The following is a 22,671-nucleotide window of genomic DNA, read 5'->3' on the forward strand; positions in this document are numbered from 1 at the left end:
GATTACACTTTTTAAAAATTGTGTTCACTTTTCAGAAGAAATATTCCAATAAGCTAAAAAGCAAATTGATTAGATAGTCGTCGTGTGTGATTTATCATTTTAACAGTGAGTTATTGTCGTATGAAAAAAGTTGTAATGCTGTATTAATTCATGACAAAAATAATCCAGAAGAAAGGAAACATTTTAGAAAGGTTATTTTCATGCCAAATAAACTTTCCAAGACAAAAGAGCTCTACTACAATTTTTATATAAATGTTATTCACAGTCCTGAAAATTATAAAATGTTGTGTTGATTGCAGTGTGGCTTAGGGTGAATATAGGGAGAACACAATTTGCTGTGTTCTAGTCTCAGCAAACCGGTGCATTGCACTGCTCATCCAGAAGTATAAGCAAAAAACACTCAGGATAGTTATATATTTTAGAATTTGTGAGTGCAGTGCATAAGGAAAACAAAAGACTGGTGCTATAACAAGGTCAAAGTCATTTAAATTAATTAGGCAATAATTAACTAATCAATAAACAAAATGCCTAAGTAGACTTTTTGGAAGCAGATAATCCAGAAATATAGAAGAAAACTCTGTTTTGGTTAATATGGTATTTTATTCACAATTTTTGCAAAGATTCATATGGCAATTTTTCCCTTGGCTTGAGGGGACTTTGGATCAAATCTGTGTTTAGTCAAATTGTAATTACCAATGGAAAATTATTGGTTCATTAGTAAGACAGTATTCATCTCAGCCTAGTGACTGCTAGTAAGAAACATGAAGTGGTGTAAAGTGCAAATGCTAAGTATTTAGCACACTTGCTGAGCACCTGAAAACTTAAGTTTCTGTCTGAAATATGGAAAACTAAGTTTTTAAATGCCACAAATGTGGAGGTGGCATCTGTTTGATAAAGTATTTGGTCAAGTGAAATATGCTGCTTTGATTGCCTCACCTACCCTCTTTTTACTTATCTATGTCCTTGTGGAATGAAATCTAAAATACACAGTTATGTCTGTGCTAGTAGCTTCACTGTTGGTTGCCGATCCTCTGATTCCATCTAATTCATTCCCTGAGACACAGCAGGAGTGAAGAAAGGAGCCTGTTCCCGAGAGGCCATGGGGCAGAGAAGCTGGCGTGCCCGCCCCGTTCTGTGGTGGGGGGATGGAGGCGACAGAATCCATCCCGCTCCTGCTAGCAGCAGGGACTCCTGCCTTTACCGGCTCACCATGTGCCCTGAGAAGACTTTAGGCCTCGCAAGACCCATACTGGGGCCTGATGGCCATGTGTATTAGTCTGCTATTCCTGTTGCTTGTTTGCCCCTTTTTATGCTCAGTTCCTTAATTTTGGGTTTTTTTTAAGCTTTTTAACATTTTCCCTGTCTCTTTTTCTCACACATTTAGCCTTCTGGCTTTTTAAGTTTTTCATAATTTCCTTAATTTTTAACTTCTCTTCTTTCATATTCTTTTCTCCCTTACCCATTTATCTTTTCCTCTTCCCTTCAATTTTTTTCCTGATTTGGGCTTCCTCTAGCGTATCAGCCTGTATCTCAATCACGGTATCTCTGTCAAGAGCACAGGGAAGCTATGTGGGGAGGAAATCACTGTCTGGTCAGGCTCTGCCAGAGGAAGGGCTATAGTTTTACTGTCTGGAGGATTACTGTAGTAACCAGGAGGCTGCTGCTAGTTACATAGCTGCTCCTGATCATAAGGATGGCAGAGCGGTGCCACTTCAAGTTAAGGGAGAATAAAACAGCATGCCTAAAGATCTGGGATACCTCTCTGCCCCTTCTCTGATAATTGTGACTGCCAGCAATGTTAAGTCTTTGGCAGAGGAATGGCATACTTGGTCTGGTGCCCTGGTGAGTATATTGCAGCATATGCGTTTGCTTCAGTCTGGGACTGAGAGGGGAAGGGAGGCTATAGAGGGCCTGCAGCCTTCACTGGGCAGGAAATGGGGAAGGCCAAGACAGCACTGCCTTGTCTGGGCAGCCCATAGACACAAGTAGTTTGAGGTTGGTAGCATCAGTGTGGGTTGGTTTGGTCTTTCCTAGGATCCCTGCAGGTCCTTAGGCTTCTAATTGATGCCAAGTTGTGACCTGCTTAAATAGGGATGTAGGCACACTTACACAGCAGCAGATACTCTGAGTAATTAATTGATCATCCACTGTTTGGGGAGAGAGCGGAAGGCATGTGAAGCAGTGGGTGGTTTTCAGTCCACTCACTGCTCAGTGCTCCTACAAAAACATCTTAGGGAGGCGCCATTAGCATGATGCTCTTCACACAGGCTGATTTACCCCCCTTTCCCTCGCCTGTTGTTTCTAATCCTTTTTCTCCTCCCCTTGACCATGTCACAGGAGACAAACCTGACACCCAGATATTCTCCAAGGTGAATAACTAGTGTAACTGTCTAGAGAGTCTGTCCAGGCAAACAGTCCGCTAGGAAATGATTATGAAGAGAATGAGTGTCCCCCAGCCCTCTTGCTGTACTACTGAAGAGTTTCTCTTAGAGAAAATGTGGACTGTGGGGAGGTTAAATACAGGTAACAGAGTACTCTGTTGTTCCCATAAAACCTCAGGGACTGACAAGCTTCTCCCTCTTCTCCAATGATTCCTCAAAGTTAAAGACACCTGTAGCTGCCCTTCAGCTGCCATCACTGGTCCCCTGTGTGAGGGCTAGGGACCAAGGACAAACACAGCATATCTCCATGGGTGCGCTGTGTCAGCCACTGGGAAGGCCAGGAGCAGCAGAGATTGCTACAGAGAGCTCATGCTCTGGTTCTGCCAGGCCACTGCAGGCTGCCAGATGACAACTTTACTGAAGCATTGGTGCTCCTGGGGGAGATGTACCAGCAGCCTAAAAAACAAGGAGTGAAGGATTGGGAGAAGAGTTGACCCTTTTTTGGACAGTATTGCCTGTGCCAATGCCTTCTGCATTCACTCTCATTGTGGAGAAGCCAGCAGAGCCTCCGGCCTCACTAGCTGTGGAGAAACACTACCGTAAGCCTATTTTTACAGGATCCTTGATGTCAGGCTTTGTACTCGAAGAGCTCAGTATGTCAACTGGCCAACACAAGCCCTTAGGGCTTGCTTGCCTTAGGGCCTAGTCTGCTCTTCTGCAGCCTAGATAAGGCCTAGGAGATGGTCACCAAGCATTCACCTAGGCTGAGCCCTCTAGGAACTGGTCTGTGCTAGCTGCCCCAAATGGTTATGTGGGCCTTGAAATTTACTGGCTCTGTTACTTGCTGTTGTGTTTTCTTACTTGTATATTGACTGGTCAAACTTTTGCTGTGACATATAGCCTTATAAAGATTTCTCATACATATACTGCCTTTTCTCATTAGAAGCTGGGAACAGGTGGGCTTCTGTGCACAAGTCTTGCTCCTGGCTGTAGGTCTGGTCAGCAAAGAGGTTGTCTCTGCAAGAAGCTGATACAGCAGACCAAAAGGTCTGCCGAAGAGGGAGCAAAGCGTGTGACGATCATGAGGCAAAACATAAGAAATAGGCCCTCTGAAGACGAACAGGCCTGACTGAGATGAAGAAAAAAAAAAAAAAAAAGTCTACAGACAGCAAACTTTCAGGCCTCCTAAGGCAAACAGGGTAATTACACATAATTAGCTGAATTCTGTAGAGTTCTGTTTTTAGTGTGTGAGAAGTAGCCAACCTGTGTGCTGAGTAACAGGGAAAATAGTATGTGATTACTTAAATGTTCTTATAATTAGTATGGGGGTATAATTTACTTGCCTAAAAACAGTTCTTAAAAACAATTTAGATAAACTCTATGCCAAAAAGCAATTTTGTGACATAGGCTTATGTTAAAATGAATTTTCAGTGATGAATTGACAAAATAAATGAAGAAAAGGTGGTGATACTGTCTTTCTCCTTGTTTACTTTGTCTACTCTGGCTCTGTTACACAACAGCTTGTTTGTCAGAGCAATCTCCCAGGATGATGGATTCCCACTTTCCTCCTCTGTCTCCCAAAAGTGCTTTAACTGTTATGCTGTAGAATATTTGAACTTGGTCTTTATTGCTGGAACTGCAACACTTTACATGATATTAAAGGAAGCAAATTTTAAGTCCATTCTTTAAAAAATGGAAATACTTTATTTTCACTAGATAATAGTAGTAAGACTATATTAACATGGGGAAAATAACATTTTCAGTAGCCTTGATGTTGGAAGTGCCTGAACATTCTCTGTAAACAAAACAAACACCAAATAAAAAAAGGAAAAGCCTGAGACAGGCATCTGATGTGATCAGTTTTAGCCTGAACTATTCATTTGTCAAAATTATGAACAACTGAAAGCAGATTTTCTTAGTGGAAAATGTTAAACAACCCAATGCTGAGTAAGCTGATTTTCTTTTACACTTTGTATCTTGCCTACATTTTGTACTTTAATTTTTCTTCATTAAGTTTCTCCAAACTTAACTTGAATTTGAAGTTCTATGCAGGGGAAAAAAGATTACTAAAATATTTTCTTTGTCAGATTTGTGAAATATAGGGTAGGTAGCATTTTACCATGACACGTTTTCCATATCCCAAATAATAGGAACTTTCTACATCAGAGTTGTAGAACCGGGTTCTTAGACTACTTTGAGGCTTGTGCTTTACTTGTATGTGTTTTTGAATCTTCCATAACAATAAATCTCTTACCCTCATGGGATCCATTCAGGACTTGGTTATTGTATAATTCTTTGAAAAGGAAAGTTCCTGGCTTTCCATAAAGATACAGAATATTCACTTTCAGCCCTAGAACAGTGAAAGTTATTATCATATTTTAGCTGAAAGGGTCCTCTATGAATCTAGTCTAATGCCGGGCTCAGAGCAGGGCCAGCTTCTCAGTTAGAACAGACTGTGCAGGTCCTGTCTGGCTGACATCTGAATATCTTCAAGGATGAAGATTTCACAGCCTCTCAGTCCCTGTTGCAGTGCATCACCATACTCATAGTGAACTTTTTTTCCTTACATCTAATTGCAATTTGCTTTCTTGCAAATTGTGCCTTGCTTTTTCCCTCCTTGTGTCTTGCCTCTCATCCTTTAGCTGTGCACCTTGGAGAAGAGTCTGGCTCCATCTTCTCTGTAACATCCCTTTGCGTAGTGGAAGACTGTAAATGGGATCGCTCTTTTGCCCCCAACCTTTCTTCTCAAGCCTGAACAAACCTGGTTTCTGCAGTCTTTCCTCATATGTTATGTGCTCCAGCTTACTAACCATCCTAGCTGTCCTTCACTGAACTCTTGAAAATCTAACAAGCCTGAAAGCTTGTGATTTATTTTTGTTGAAGTATAAAATATATTTGTCTTTCTAAAATTTTCTAACTTACCTGCATAGAATCATTTGTCATGTGTTATATGTTGCTCCTTGGCTATGATCAAGAGAAGCAGGGAAAGGTGTTTTTTATTTTTACCTCTTCTATTTTCTTTTTTAAGTAAAGGAATTTGCTTTTTTTCTAGGTTTTTAGCTTGAGCACTTAAAGTATTTACTGAAGATTGTATCATTTATTTTATGGTTTATAAGGTTCCAGGGTTTAACTAACACTAACGAGGTCACTTTTGACTCAACAGAGGGAAGAATGGCTTGTATAGAAAGACTTAAATTTGAGTTATATGAATATCAACCAAGAAGGCTGTCTCAGATTCCCTAAATTGTCTGAAGTACTTACAGTATTGTAGTTTCTAAGTAGAAGTGCATTCTAACTCAAAGTGCAAGGACATTTTCTTGAAGAGTGACCTTTCCTTGATGGAAAAGCTGACTTCATTATCATTTGCACAAAACTGCTCCAGTTGTGGAAATGAATATATTATATTAAGGCTTATTAGTCTGATGGAGAATAAGAAGAATATTAAGTTGCTACAAAGCATGAAGTAGATGCTACAGAGAATAACTGTGCTTAAAACAACCAACCAACCAACCTCCCAAACTGAAAACCTCCTCAAACTGTTTCATTAGACAAATCTCTGGATGATGTTCTTCCACAGTTAATACAATCATTAAAAAAAAAAAAAAAAGAAAGAAAACCAAATCCAAATAATTCTGATAAAATTCTTTAGCCATTTACAGAAATTATGCACTTCTAATGAAAAGATTGAATTAATAAGAAAAAAAATGAATATAAGGCAAGGTACACACAGGTTTATATCTCTTAAATGATTAAAAAAATAGGGAGGTCATGGCATATAAACAAGCAGAGGACATTTTGGCAAGACTGCTGCCACTGCTGTGTGAAGCTGAAATTTCTTCACCGTTCCCCTTCTTCCAGGAGAACACGGTTACAGGCAAGTAGCTTTTTTGTCCTCTCTTGAGGTATGGAGATGATGACAAGAAGGTGAAAAAATTTGTTTGTTTCTGATGTCATTAGTTGTGGATTCGTATTTTATATTTTAGGAGACATACTGCAACTCTGTGGGTAATTTATAAAGGAAAACTTGGTGAAGATAAAAGTTTCAGAATTTTACACTGTGTCCTAACAATTAGTCCTCATCAAATTTCCCCTACTAAATGTTAAGCTGTGAGGAGACTGCTTTCCACAATCCCCATGTTTGTGAGAATCGCATTATATTTCAGATATGCTTTTGCTGAGAGAGAATGTTGCCTGTGGTGCCCCTCGGATTAAGGTTTAGAATTATTTTGAACCCACTGAATCATAACAGCTAGTAGCACATGAGAAAATAATTATAAACAGGCTTGCTTTTTTGTTTTGTAATATTATGTCTGATATTGGAATAAAGCTGAATTCTAACCAGCTTGAAGGGCTTTCATGTGAATGAACTTCTGATAGAAAACTCAGTTTAGAAATGGAAATTATCTGTTGGAGTTTTCTGATTTTCTGCAACAAAAATCATAATGAAATATCTTATTTCAGATCAAGTCAACATCAGTCAGGTTTTCACTGATGTGACTTCAAATATCTTATTTTTTATATATTTGAAGAATCAATAAAACTGCATTTCACTACTTCATTGCCATATAAGAAATGCCTAACTGGGTCATTGCCACTTCCTTTGAGTCCAGGAAGACATCGTTTCCTGCTGAATCCTCATTTCAACTACGGAAGTTGGAAGCTGGCATATAAAGAAAAATAATCTTCCATAAGCCAACAGACATACTAGGCAATGCAAGTTGATGCTGATCTTGTTCCGAAAAGAGCTATTTGTAGTGCTTTCAGCGAAACAAAATCATTTCGGTTTCATAAATTTTGAAATGTTTGTGCTAATAAAGATGGCAGTACAGACTTTTTTATAAAAATAACTGTCAAAATGTTTATTGTCTGAAAAATATCAGTATTTCAGAAATTTTCTCCATTCTTTGAATCAAAACCACAGGCTGAATGGTTACATGTCCTCATTGGTGAAAATTTCAAATCTTCTTTATCTCTTAAAAATCCATTGCTTGGTGCTCACCAATAAGCAATCATATGTAACAGTTGAATGGATATTTGACTTTGGAATTCAAAGCTGTGTATTTCTCCCATAAAATTAATGGAATTCTATAGTTTTTAGGTGTTGGTTACAGGGTATCCCATTTTTGTAGCTATAGTATTATACTGCATATTCTTATTGTATATTGGGTCGTATTTTGGGGGCTGGTCACACTACTCTGAAGGTGATGCAAAATACTCTCAGGCATAAGGAAGAGTAGGAGTGCATGTGGTGCCTATCTATAGCACCTATGTTGGTAAGGATGGATCTTGAGAAAAATCCAGCCATCTAAACCTTTGTCCCAGCAATTTGCTTTTTATGGATCTGTATAGTATGAATCACGTGATCAGAGTATTTTATTTTTCTGATTTTAACAAGGTATAGTCCATGCAAAGCATAATGTGTTCATCATTAATTAACTTCATGGATTTCTTTTGTTTGTTTTGTAGAGCTTTCTTGGTGTTTATGCTTTTTGAATTTCATTTAACATTGGTAAGAATTAAATAGCATTGAAGTGCCATCATGGAAGATGAATATAAGTTCTAATCTAAATAGAATCTCTGTAAGGGTAATTTCTAATTTTTATAGGAATGTGAAAACGAAGAAATCAAGCTCTGTATTTTCAGCTTTTCTTGACAAATACTGATGCTGTAAATTATACAGCTGTTCTTTCTCTGTATGGATTTTGCAGTACTCACAGCGATTTATAGGTTCAGAGTGCAGCTGCTGGAAGTCATTTATTCTCAGTTCTGTATTAAATCTATCATATACAAATGCATTAACATTCAGTACAGAGCTCAAGGGCTTATGGCTTTTTCTTTCTTGTTCTGAGTTGCTGTCCTGCAAGCGTTTGCAAGATATGCAGAAAACAACATTAAAAACAGTTAAACTGCTAATAAAGAAAAAAGGGAAACATTCTTAGTATTTTCCATGATAAATATTTGAAACCAGCTCATTTTGCAGTTTAAGCTGAGCAGCCAAAACAAAACCTACTGTTAACATTTCTAAAATTGGTAATGCTAATAAGCTTGTTTTGATGGATTAGCACTTCAGTTCCATTTCCTTGAATGCCACTCTTTAAGCATGTCAGTTGTACCTATATTCTCATTTCAGAGACGTAGTATCTCCTGCAGTCTTTGAATTATGTGCCTCTTAAGAGAGTGTGCGAGCATACATCTTTGATTTACTTAATTCAGCGTGTTTTAATTCTGTGTGTGTGTGTAGGGGAGGTTGATTAGAAAAAGGGAAACTAGCTTATTTTAAATATTTGGGAAGTATTTATAATGAATGTATACAAATCCCTAGACTGTACTGATAACTAATTGGAGTTTGACAGAAGAATAGATTAAAGGGGCATGAATATTTTTTGAGTATATAATCTCTGAGAAAATAGCAGTTGAAACAGACTGCCTGATGTGAGTTGTGTATCTGTTTCTCATTGATGATTTCGCATTTTTCAAGCTGAGATATTAAATCTGGGAAAATGGAACCGTGCTCTGTCCAGCACTAGGGGAAGCTGGTGCCCAGGGGAACCTGAGCTGATTTGTTAGAGAACCCTTGTGACAGATGGAATACCTTTAGACAGGCTTAAACGCAATAAAAGAAGGTTGAAACAAGATAGGCTAAAGGTGAAAGGTCTGCCAGATTGGCGTATGTTGGCCTGTGTATCAGTGAAAATTCTGGGGGACCATTTGTAACCTGATCTTCCACTATCAATATTTTTACTTTAGGTGTTTCTAAGGAGTCTAACACTGCTAAGGCAGAAAGCACAGGTTTTCCATCTAGTAAGTATTTTTATTGAAAACCTTTCCCCAAATTCCCTTATAATTTTAGAAGAAGTTAAAACTCAGGGTTATTTTGTTTTATTATTTATTTTTGTTATAACAATTTATTTTTATTATATATATATATATAAACTTTATTTTAACATTTAACCTTCTGTTATAACAATTTTATTTATTATTATTATTATTTATTTTATTAACATTTAACTTTTTATTATAACAATTAAAAATTTGCAGGAATAAGTAATTTGTTAAAACTGCTATTATGCTGCAGTTTTTGATGAATCATCTTCCATTGAAAAAGTACAGTGCTGAAATACTTCCTGAAAGCTTCATTAACTGTACTATGTGCATGGTACTTTGTATGATAGTACTTTATATTTTTCATACCTCTGAAATAACTACGGTATGAACGATCTTGTATTTAATCTTGCTCTATATGTTTTATTCTGATGTTTTATATGAATGTTTATAGACAGGTTTTAACCTTGCATTGCTCACAAATGCCAATCGTTAGGTGTCTTCGGTTCTGTGAGAGAAGTTAGGTCCTGCTTTGGCACATCTTTTGAATTTCTTGGCTCTTCTGCAAGCTCAGTTTATAAACAAGCAAATTAGTTAGACTTTCTGTGTCTCAGCTTTCTGTAATCTCTCAAATGTTAGAAAACTGCAGCATCTTTATGGTTTTGTGCAAGCATGGAAGTGGCATTGCTGTTCAGTTTGCTCTTAAAGATATTTTAACTTTGATCCCTCTGCTTTTTATTTCCCTGTCCTTTGTTGTTTGGCCTGCTTTATTGCCTTGTTATCCTATGTAATAATTCATCTTTGCATCGAAATGATATGGAACGTGAGTTATCCTGAAGTGTTCTTTTTATGGTTTCTAAGGAATTACTGATCCTCTAATAGATTACATTCTGTTTATATTCTTAGTCGCAAATGGCATTGAATTTCAGTAACTTTTTGGTTTGTCTTTCAGTTTTGCAGTTTCTAAGATGTTCTTGAGCACAGGTGTTTTTAGGTTGCCTGTAGCAATTATTACTTTTATATGTATATATTACTTTTTATGGTAATGCAGAAATCCTCATAAACCGGACACTAGCCTCATAAAATAATGAGTTTGCCCTGACTGTGATGGAAGGGGGGAGCTTTCAGGAGGCCAAAGTCATCGATCACTGGCACATTGTGCCATTGGCAGTGTCCCTGACCTTGATCGCCTCCTGGGCCCCCAACGTTCTCCATGGCCTGACTAAGCAGCTCTTTAAGAAAGCCGTCCTAGCTTCAGCGGCCTTGCAGGGAAGCTGTACCGACTCCACGGTGAGCATCTGGGGCAGGGAAGGAATGGCATTCAGCTGTGCCTTGTTTCTTGTGCTCGTTTTCTCCAGCATACCATGTACCAGTTTCCAGATTCCTAGTTTCATGACTTTTCCTATTATTAGGACAGAGCGTATTTGCTGGGTGGTTTGGTGTGACTGAGTGTACCTCCTACAGAGTACTGTAGGAGAGAAAGCACTTCAGAGTATTCTGGTGTGTACAGGACTTTTGCTTATTCCTCCAGGACCCATGCTTCCTGTGTTTCTATCAGGCTTTCTAGCTGTCACTAAATCTGCTGTAGCTCAATTTTGTACCTCCATATTTTGTATTATTGCATTGTATTACTTTGTTAGGTATGTATGCACAAATTCCTTGTTGGTCCATTGAAAACTGCAATAAGTTGCTTTAATGTTAAATTTTAGACTAAATCATAAATGATCTTGACCACCAGAAGTGTACATCAGTCTGTGACCTCTTTTCTTTCAAGGATGGACATTAAACAGCAGGTCTGACAAATCAATGATTCACACACCAGTGATAACTGATATTGAAGTAGGAGGTGTTTCTTTATTTTTATTTGTTTAGCTGAAAGGATGAGATGGAGTTTTAAACAACAGAGATCAAGCTTGATAATAAAGGATCCAACAAGGTTCTGAAACAAATGGTTAACATCTACCAGCTCTTTAACTTCCTAGGAAGAGATCTCCAAGTCACATGAAGAATTAAGCACTGAAAACATTTGAAGTTTAAATGGGGAAATAAAATTATGCCATAAAAACTCTGGACTTAAGAAAATTCTAAACTGTATTTGACAGCAGCAAAAAGAGAAGATACTTCTTAGGTGGAAATGTTAACACAGAAGAGTTGATTGTTGCTTTAACCATTGAATAAAGAATGCAAGAGGACTGTAGGTTGTTGCTGTCATGGTTTCAGGTCCTGCTGTCCTGGTTGTCCTATTTTCAGATTCTTGGAATGTTACTGACCCTTTTCCATCTGTTTTTCCATCCTCTTACTCTTCCTTGCACTGTTTCAATCTCATGTTTTTGTGCTCTATCTCCCCCTTTTCCTATTTTCCTTTCTTTATATTCATCTAGATTTCTGCAGGGGTATTTCCTCCCTTTCTTTTTCCCTGCTTCTTCTCCTTCACATCTTCTTTACCCTTCTGCTCTTCAAATCGTGGTAAGACCTTCTGCACGTTCCCAGCTTCAGATCTGGTGTTTAACCTGGGAGCCCTCTCCCTGATGAATGTTTCCCTCTCTGGTTCCAGACACGCTTGTTTATGACAAATGTGACCGTAACTATACTAGGAGAAAACCTTTGTGAGCTAATATATTAAGTGGTATATGTTTGTAGAAAAAGGATTGCTGGACGTAAAGAAAAATTCTATTACATTAATTCTTGCCGGGAAAAATTGCTTTGCTACCTTTCAAACTCAACTACTTCATCTGGGAGACTGACAGTTAATGGAGCAGGGTATTAAAAGTGCGGGGGCCAAATTCCGAAATAACGGATGGAGAAGTGACAGCAAGGTGTTGCTTAATAATCTGTAACAAGGCTAGAAGTCACTGAAGCATAGGAGAGAGAGAATATCATGTAGTTGCAGTCTTATCCAACAAAGTCGTCAAGGGAAACTTTACCTCCCTAGCTGAGCAGCAAGTTCCTAAAGAAGCCTTAGTAAATTAAAACACTGGGATGTTAACCAGAGGCGGGCAGTATTTGCTAGTTTGTATAAAATAGCTGTGCTGCTTTGTGGTATTTTGTGACAGTTGGAATATGTTTAGTAGTGCATAGGCACAGATGCAGAGAGAAAGTTGCGAGGCTTTACTTCTAGTCAAAATCCAAGTCCTGTAACAGTTTATTATTCCTACATATCTTTATATGGGATTTCAGATGGGACACAAGGGTTGATATCATTTTATGGCCAAAAAATGATAAAGGTCTTTGGATCTAACCAGATAAGTTTGTCTCTTCAAGAGAAGTAGGTTTCTTGATCAAGGTATCCAAGTTAATTTTCAGTTCTTTCTGCTTTATGCCTTAATTTATCTATTTTACATATTATTTTTTAAGCCATGTTGGTTAGTTCATCAGAATCTCTAATTTTTAATGGATGAGCAAATTATTTGTTTACATTTATATGAGACTAACACTAACAGCAGTGTTTAAAAAACAAACAAAAAAACCCTTGACCTTACCACAATGTTATCAAAGTATCATTCTCCTAATATGAACACTAATGAAAAGCATCTAACAAGCAAGCAAAATATCCAGATTTAACTAAAAGCTATCAATAACTTTTTGTTTGTTTGTATCTAACCACAAAAATGTAACTATTCATTTGTGGTCATAGGGCAGCTTCTGTATTTCTGTGCATCAGCAGTTTAATTCAGCGTGTCAGCTTTCAGGCATACTTTTTCTGCTTGCATTCTTCAAGACTGTAAAAATCTCTGGAGATTTATTTAGTACCTTTGTAGGTTAAACAACTTTTATTTCAGTGCCTCAGTATGGCTTTTGACGTTAAATATAAACACTTTCCCCTCCCTTTTCTAAGTGATGCAGCATATAGAGAAAGGAGGTTTCATCTATAGTTCTTTGTTATTATTAAACTCTTCTTGCATTCCTAGTTCCTGCCAGATTGGTGAAGTAATTTGTGTTCTGGTTTCAGGGGAGAACAGAGAACTGCTGTGTACTGAAGTTGCATCTTCAGCAATTATGCATAACATTTTCAGACATGGCCATGATTTGGGGTTCCCAGTTTGAATGCCCAGGATAAAACCCTGCTGGCTAAGTTGCATGGATTTTGAAAAATCAAGGACCAAAAATGATTAAACTATTCTGAAAATAAGACCTTTGTATTCCATGTTTATGGGAATCGGTCAAAAAGGCACCACCTCCCTCCAAAGAAAAGATAAAAGGTCTACCTGCTATGTTACAGGTAGAGCCAGTGATGGTGATTTCCTGCTTGCTCTCTAAGTGGCTGAAAGTTGAGTGGCTTTATAAACGCAGCACTGAGTTTTCACGGAGACAGGGTATATGATCTAAGCTTCTGTCCTCTGCTGGCATTGTCATGGCGTTTTGCTGTAACAGTTCACATTTTGCATATTTATACTTAAGGCTGATGCAAACAAACTCTGCCTACAGTTTATGGCTGTATAGAGTGTGTGTGTATGGTGTGTATATGTATACTTTCTGTATGCGTACTGTAGTATAGTGTAGCATCAGACACTGAGAATTGCTGGTGGCTTCTGAAGCCAGGAAATATAAATCTAGAGGCCAGTAAGACTTTTTTTGTAGAAAGTTAGTTTGGAATTCCTGACAACCAAGCCAATCTGTGTAAAGACAGATTCCTGTTTTTATATGCAAACCTGAACAGTGTTATGATGCATCTTTTCAAATGGCTTATTTCCGTGGTGCATGCAAACACAGTTGTTTTGGGGATTCTTGGTGTTTCAGTATCATCTATCTGTTGGAGAAGAGAGATGAGAAAGGAAAATGTTTTACATCTCTGGAATGTAACAGTGTTAATTTATTTGATCTACCAGTGTGGACTTGAGCCATCCCTGGAAACCTGTTTATTTTTTTTAAAAAGCAAAATATTAACAAACTGGCTTTGGGACTACATGCATTATCTGTGAGGGAGCAGGAACAGACATCATTAAGAAAGGTTTCCATTGAGTATCAGTCATCTCTATGACACTGGAATGTCTAATTTACTTTCTAGAGCACTGACTATGCCTAACAGCGGTCAGTGAAGCTAATGGCAGGATTTTGATTTAGTCTATAAGAGATGCACAGAGGTGTGTTTAAACAACTTCCTTTGATTCCTTGCTGTTCTTAGTTTGAAGGCATACCTTCTCAGCAGTGCTTAACTTGCTGTGAATGTATATAAGGTGACATTTTATGGTCAATGTCATACAGCTCTATGATCTAGTGACATTTCATTTGTGCTAACCAAATCATTATCCAAAGTCAAGCCCGGAAGTCAATCCACATGTCAGAGTGAGGATCAGGGCTGGTGAGAGTAACCAGTAATCACTAGCCAGGTCCATAGTGATAAGGCAGAGCGGGGGTCAAGCCAGGAAATCAGTCTGTGGGTCAGCAGGGTCCATGGCCAGGCACAGGTGGTGGGGCAGGGGCTGGTGGCACCAGGCTGAGCTGAAATGGGGCTCCTGGACCCGTAGGCCCTCAAGATCCTGACAGGGGTAAGCCTTTAAAATCTGTGAGAAAGTAGTACCACCTCGGAAGGACTGACACAGCTGAAGAGCAATGTTGCAATCAATACCAATGCCAGATTTTTTTCACTTTGTGAGATATTCTCTTTTTGCTGAATGAGACTACATACTACTTACAAAATGGGTAAACTGGAGCCATACCCAGATAAATGATGCATGAGCAAAAACCCTTGGAAGAGTTTACGAGCTCTCCTGTCATCTTTGTTGATTCCCCAAATAGATGTTGCAATTTGGCAGTCACTTTTGACTGCAAGCTGAACATCAAGGCCCAAGCTTAAGCCGTGATAAAAAGCAATGTTTTTGTTCCCCCATCCTATAGTAGTATGAAACTGTGAGGGTTTGTATGCTGGTTTGTTTTTTTCCCTGGCTATAGAGCTGAGTGCAGTGACGTCTGTCTCTACAAACAGTGGGCTAGACGGCTGCAATGCATTTTATTTGAAGCTACCTTTGTAAACCTCTTGTTGACTGCAGCAGGTGCAAAATATAGCAGTGTTATTTATAGCCATGGTGATGCCTGGATCCCATGAGTTGTACTGATGCAACTACTCAGTGAAAAAGAACTGCTTTCCAGGTGTACTGCACTGCCAAACATTAAATGTAGCAAGTGTAATAAAGTACAAAATTACTTTTTTCTAATTGGTAGTGCAACCCACGCTTAACTGTGAAAAAGAAGGAAAAATGGACTAAAGCTCAGTACTGTACTTCAATGAGCTAGAGATGCGAGGATGTTATGGTGAAAAAAGTGGGAATAAGGGCTTGTTTGGAAAATTTCTTGTCTATAGCGCTGTTACTTTATTTTCCACCTACATGCAGGTGGAAGACGATCCATCTGCACTTGTAACAGTCGCTGAATAACATGAAAAAATATCCTCATGGTATGTGTTCTCCTGTTACTTTTGTTCTGGTGCCCTGTTTTACAGCTATTCCAGTGAGATGTGTACATACTCTTCCCCCCCCCCCCCCGGCCCCCGGGGTTCTTTTACACCCTTGTGTAACACTGCGTTTCATTCTGTGCCAAGGGTAAGGCAGCGTATTCAGCAAGGGGCAGTATGTGCGGGGGGTCTGAGTACAGCTTTCGCTGCATTCCCGTCAGACTCTTTGAATGCTCAGACCTTTAGGAGTCTGTAGTCTTAGTGTGGAGTCTGGTCTACAGGTGTGCAAGCACATTCAGGTTTAGCCCAGCGCCCATCAATGTGTTGAGTTGGGTGAAGGCTTCAGAGGGGGCTTATGTTAACACTCTGCTTGCAGTTTTCAAGTGATACGTTGTATCAAGGGATAACTCAGAATAAACGGTATACTTTCTCAGTGTTACTTTCTTGTGTTTCCTAGTGGTATGTTCTCTAATTACAAATGAAAAGGAATCAGGTGGTTTCTGTATTTTTCTCTTCAGTGGAAAAGGTTTGAGGAGTATGGGTTAAAAATCTGTATGTAGAGACTAACTTCCTTCTTTTAGAGAACTAGTTACATTATTCTAACAGTCCACATATGCAAAGTTTTGGTAAAGAAATCACTCTCTCTTTTTGGCCCTGTTGTGCAGAAGGTCAGACTAAGATTATTGAATGTCTCTTTCTGTTTGTGAATCACACAAAAAATCCCGAGGACTTAATTTTTCATCAAGGTGGAAAAGAGCAATATCCCTGCAGTTGTTTTGGGGCTAAGTCTCACAATTGAAAAGCAAAGTAGTGATATATTTCATGGGTCTAAACATTTAAAAAAAAAAAAAGAAATTAAGCGTTGTTGAACAGAAGTGAAGCTCTTCATGGACGGATTTACCAATACTGTACTTTTGCAACTTGACACAGTATAGTGTGAAACAAAACTTTGTGTGTTTTGAAAACAATAAAACATTGAATTTTTCTGAATGTTTCTGGACAGCTAAAGAATAAGAAATTTCAAAACAAAAACTATTTATTCATCTTCAGGTGTGTAATTTGACAGTGACGTTACCCTGTTTGTATGATTGTCATGCCATGTAGAGGGCCTCCTTGATAGCCTTTGAATTTTAAATGTCTCCCATTATGTTTTTTTTCCTACTTCTGGACATAAAGTGGACAGAGGAGAAAGTGATTTAAGGTACAAGTCAATATTACCCTGCTGTTTCAATTGTTTTGGTATTTTTAACATACCATTTTGCTTGATTTGCTTTTCTTAAACTTCTCTCAATTTATTTCTTATGTCACAGTGGTCAGAGTTACTCCCAACTTGTCAGCTAAAATTAAATGATTAGCATTTTTTATGGTTTGTTTATTCCTAATGTAATATCTACTGGTTGAAAGCATCTGTACCACCAGTGTAACAGCACTGAACAGGTGATCTGGCAAAGGACTTGTCAAGAAGGAAAGGTTGAGGAGGGGAACTGAAAATCCATTAGTCAAAAGAAATGTAGGGAGTTAGGGTCTGTTTGCTACCTGTTTTCTTAAATCTCACAGTAAAACCTTCAATCTCTTCCCCTTCCAGGACCCCTAGTTCCTTGGGACAGTATTCAGGAGCTTCTGTACAGAGTGGTGAAAGCACTTGGTTTCTTTCGGAGTTGGGGTAGAAAGTTAAATGGCTGCATGGAGGGAGGATCTGCTGGGGCTGAAATCCTCTTTCCTTGATGAGATCCTTAGAAGGTGAAGGGAGGGAAGCAGTGAGAGATCCTACCCCTAGTTTCCCCAAAATATCTTTTCTATTGCCCATCCCTTCTCCTGTACCCAGAGCTCTTAGAAACTCTGTTGTAGGCACTGATCCTCTTCCAGCTAGAGTTCCCTGAAATCCCACTTCCCCTCTTTCTCACCTTCTTCCCTGCCAAAGAGCCCAACAGAAGCAGTAACTGAAACAGTAAAGAAGCATTTTAACTTGGGAGGAATGAGTATCTTGGTGTTTAGAGCATTTCTACTATGTTCATACAAAGTCACATATGATGGTAACAGAACTCGTGAAGTTGCATGTTTTGGGTGGAGCTGCCAGAGGTGAGCTTGACAACATACTTTGGGTCATATATACTTTTTGCTCTACCCTTTTGTGTTTGGCGTGAAGACTTGTGTGGCTCTGTGTATGCTGATAAACCAAATATTGAGTTTATTGTTGAGAACGGATACTGTGTTACTGGCTTGCTGTTATTGGCCTGTCAGTTTGGGATTTCTTACTCATTCATAGTAAGACAGTACTGTTTTAGAGAGAGCTCTCACTTGTCAACAGTTAAGACTAGTGGAAGCCAGCTAGACTGAAGTGTTGTGCTGACTTACCCTTGTATCTCTAGGTTTGCAGCCTCCTTGCAGCACAGGAGGAAAGGAGTCATTCTGTCTTTTTGTCATTTGATTATAGGGAAAGGTAGTTTCACTAATTAGAACAGGAGTTCATGTTTAAAATGAATACCACCTTCGGCTGAGTGTGCGTTGGATAAGCTGCAGATATTTACCAAGGTGGGAAGTACAGTGGAGTATTTGGATTAGAGCAGACTGGGTGGTAAAAGCAATTCCTGCACAATGGTGATTCATTTATATATTGGATTATTGCTAATTTTAAGAAGTAATAAATATTAATCTATCCAAGAAGATAACTCCATTTTCTAATTCAGATGATCAGCTAGTGAAGCAATTGTCTGCTTCTGTTTAAGGCTCCACTTTTTTTACTTTATCCCTGAGATTCCCAAGCTAGCCTGAGGAAGCAAGATCCAATCCTATGTCCCATGCATATCTTACAATAAATGAGATTTAGAAAAAAAAAAAAGGTTCATTTAATATTCAGTGTCCTTTTCCTCAGCCATAAACTTTATGCAGTGAGAAGTGGATACTGAGATGCTTTTGTAAATAATACATATAGAGCCTGATGCAATGCCAAGGAAAGTAATTGGAAAGGCTTCAGCTTGCTTTAGAGCAGGCTGCTAGCAGCTTTGTACACATTTGTCATTCACTCTTCATTGTGTCTCTTCTCATTGTTTGAAGCTAGTGCCACAGGCTTTTGTTGTTCTGATGTGCCGCTTTCCGTTCCTTTTTTTTTTATTTTACCTCTGAGTTTAATTCCTGCTTTCATCCAAGCCTTTTTTCAAATATCTACTAGTTTTCTTCAAAGGGACAAGATGCAAAAAAGAGAGTGAGTAGAGTGTGTAGAATAAAACTGGATGAGACAGGAGGCTCCTTACAATCCTGATGTTGACTGTATGTTTGCCCTGAAGTTCATAACTTTCAGCTGTCCAAATAACAGTGCCTGAGCTTGACTCCTAGAAACACTTAAAACTGACTTGGTAGCTCTATGGAGCTTCCAGTTATAAGGTTCACTTTGTTTCTTCTTGTCTGGGCTGCCAAGAGGCAGTGGGATTTCAGGAAGGTCTGGGTGGAAAAGGGAGGAAGGTGATGAGTGTGGCAAGGTTCCTGAGTACTCTTAAGTGTGCACATGGCATGGAGAGAGGAGAAACAGGCAGTGGCACTTTCCAGAGATGGCTTTTCACAGGCTCTGTTTTTCTTTCCCCACCTTCCATGCTTTCCCAGGAGTACATGGTTTTCATCTCTGACCTGCTGTTCCTTTCTACTGTGCGCTTGGGATTTATGCTGATGGGGCAGGGAAGTAAACACAGGAAATTAGTTTAAAAGCACAAACACAGAATTTCTTGCTTAACCCTATCTGCACCCACTGCCCTTCTCTATTGCCTATTAAGACAGACATGCTTGGGAGACAAGACAGCTAATTTGCAGGCTAGTCCTGCAATGAGCCATCACAGGAAAATTGCGCTTAAGAATAAGTAAATGTGGACAGATTTTGGTCCTGGTTATAAGACGCACTAAAAATGGTAATGGTTGTTTTTCATAGGATTGGTTCATTCTTTGTGAGATAAGAATGATCCCAAATTTAACTGTAAGTATTGTTGTAGACATAGTCCATTTTCCTAATCTTTGATGAATTTTGCTTAATATTTCCTTAAACAGAATACAGATAGAAAAAAATGTTTATATATTGCTTGTCAGTTTTGAATTGCTTTTGGAAAAAAACGGCATGTTCTTTTGCTGACAGGATTTGAAATCTAGCAATCAGCGAGATGAAATTGCTGCAGCACGTGCAAGTCTGAAGGAAAACTCGTCTCTTCTACATTCAATATGTTCAGCTTGTTTGGAACATTCAGATGTTGCATCCCTTACAGCCAGCAAGGACTCAATTTGTAATGAAATACAGAATGCTCTCAATGTAATTTGTAATGCTTCCCAAGGAGTTAGAAATGAAATGGGACAACCTACATCTCACACCACTACTCTAGGAAATGCCCTTGATGAGCTTGAGGTAGGTAAATGCATAAACCTGTAACACTGCAACATTTTTGGAAAAACTGTTTAATTCTTTTTTTAATTTTAACTATTGCTGTAAGTGACAGATCGAAGACATTAGAAACTGAAGCTTTGCTTAGTCTTAGTGAAAACTGTATCACTATAAACTATTTCACTGGGAGGGATCACTTCCTTCAAAACAGTTTGGAATTAAGTCTTCATATATGTTCAATATTTGGCTTCTTTTGAACAGCAGGCAAGAATTAGTTCTGAGCGTGTCACTAAAGGTGGAGACAGAAATAAATCCTTGAATTCTGGGCAGAAATTATGAGTTCACTTTAAAAATGACAACAGCGATTATCAGATGATGATAATCCCTGTTGCCCTGACTAGATTTGAACTAGTTTGATGCAAGATAAAATTCTTTACTCCAAAACTTGCTGTTGGGATCATTATGTAATTTATATAATTGGAGGATTTAGAAACCAAATTGTTTTCTGTTTATCATTAAATGAACTGATATAACCATTATGCTTTCACAAACTGTGTGTTTCTGCTTTCATTACTTAAGCAAATACTTGGAGAAAGTCAGCTTTTTCTCTACTCCTGACCTAATCCTAGGCACCCGTATGGAGCTTTTCCTTTTTTTTATGGCATCTCTGCTTCTTACCAGTATTATTATTCATTGTCCTGCTGACAGTGGTAAAAGCCAGCTTGGAGGGTGAGACTGCAGACTGTGTTCCTCATCCGGTGTAAGTGGTGTAGGCCCACATCAGCAAGGGTAATAAAAGTTTCTAAACACACTTGCAGATATGAGCCTTTTTGGTTGTAAAAACTCAGAGCTATCAGATGCCAGCCATGAAACGCCAATATTGTTGACAGACTTTCAGGTAAATTGGTGTTACGACTGACGATAATGGATTTTGCCTAAAATTTTCAATGAAGCATGAAAGAAATACATTGAAATCCATATATGGTATACTCCTTTAATGGCAGTTTATTAATCAAAACAGACAACTCAATTGTGTCTGAAGTTGAATCTCTGATACTCTTTTCCCAAAGGAACAGGTTACAACTGTATATTTCATCCTTCATTGCTGCTTCCATTGGGTTTTAAAATTACAGTTGCTAATCAGTAATCATTATTCGATGATTCGATGAAAAAGCCCCAACTTTTGTGTCTAATGTGTCATTTGTTACAAAGGAACCCTGAATGACAAATAACCTGACTTAAATTAGAGTCATTGTTTACCTGTTTTTCTTAAAAAGAAATAAATAAACAAAATATTTTTTTAAACGAATTTGATGAAGTGATCATGTATGCTGACCACAGATGAAATCACTTTGACTATATGAGAGCCATGCCATTTAGGTAAATCATTTTTTTGATGTCATTAAATTTATTATTGTTTCCAAATCTAAGAATTGTGATAATAATGAAATGGAAAATTCTCCTTTGGATTGAATTTATTTTTATTCAGAAGCATAAGAACATACAAGCCTGACTGTTGTAAAATGTTGTTTATTGAATTTTAAATTCATTTTTACTTGAGTAACACAAGTAGGAACTGAAGCTGTATGAGTTAGATAAAGCACAATTTATAGAGCATTTAACTTTTAAAAATGATTTTATGAATTAAATGGTTGCACTTTATTTATAGAAAGTTCTATTGGCTAAGGACCCAAAATAACCTTTGCTCTATCTTGTTCTCATGAATACAGTGCCATGAAATAAATTGATGTAGTAAATAGTCTGTTGGGAACAAATCTCATGAAATGTTTATAGTGTGGAAATGTATCAAGGAGCTTACCCAACAATCTAGTATCTAGATGTTTTGCAATGTCCTTCCAGCTTTGCCAGTGCTGGCAGTGTGAAAGTAATCACAGATTTATAGGTGAGGAAACCACCAGGAGAATTAGAGTAGTTAACTTAAATCAGTAGATTTCTCAAGAATTCCTCTTACAGGTTCCATAGAACTACCAGGTCATTCATAATTAAAAACAGAATTGTAATGTTAAAAGTTTAATTACTTATTAAGATCTGTTAAAAGAACACATAGGTGCAGGTTATCTAATGCGTTTCAGTGGTTTTGCAGCTTATGAATGTAAAGAGATCTCTGACAAAAAGGTACGGTTCATGCCTGACTCCTCTGTCAGCTCATTCGTCTGATACGTCGTCCTTTGATGACTATGGCCATCTAGCAGAGCAGTTACTTACCAGACATCAAAATACTGTAAATCAGCCCAAAATGTCAGGAAATATAACCGTGTTTCTGGATATCCATGATTTCTCTTTTTAATGGATCAGAGGACTAGTGAGGGAGAAAACAGGGGTCTAACCGTTCTGTTTAAGTGCTCATTTACATTTAAAAACTCAAGTAGCTAACTACTGGCTGCACTGATTCAAATGTCCTGAGGTTCCCACGTGGAGGAGCACCTTCTCTGATGGTGCTTAGTCTCTCTGCATCTACAGGTTTTGGAGCATTTATTTAGCCTTTTCCACCTGACATTGTCTTCTCTGACCCTCTTAAAGCAAAATTGCTTGTTGCATATCTGGTGTCTATTGATTGGCTGGAAATTGAATCATCTTTTCTGCTTTGGTCTACTGGTCACACATACTTGATGAAATTGCTTGAAGAATTATCTGCGGGCGTAATCTTAAGTCATACTTTCCTGGTTATTATTGCCTAGAATTTGTTTGATTTAGAGTTGAAC

The 22,671-nt window shown here is 38.2% G+C and overlaps 1 protein-coding gene across 1 annotated transcript in view; it reads left to right on the forward strand.

Annotated features, from left to right (window-relative positions):
- Positions 1-22,671, forward strand: part of CTNNA3 (catenin alpha 3) — a 586,211-nt gene that overhangs the window by 118,681 nt on the left and 444,859 nt on the right. The window contains exon 6 of the mRNA XM_013945648.2: positions 19,709-19,972. Within this exon, the coding sequence (XP_013801102.2) occupies positions 19,709-19,972 (264 nt within the window). The remainder of the gene's footprint in view (positions 1-19,708; positions 19,973-22,671) is intronic.

This window comes from Apteryx mantelli, chromosome 7 (assembly GCF_036417845.1).
Source record: "Apteryx mantelli isolate bAptMan1 chromosome 7, bAptMan1.hap1, whole genome shotgun sequence".
NCBI classification, from domain to species: domain Eukaryota; kingdom Metazoa; phylum Chordata; class Aves; order Apterygiformes; family Apterygidae; genus Apteryx; species Apteryx mantelli.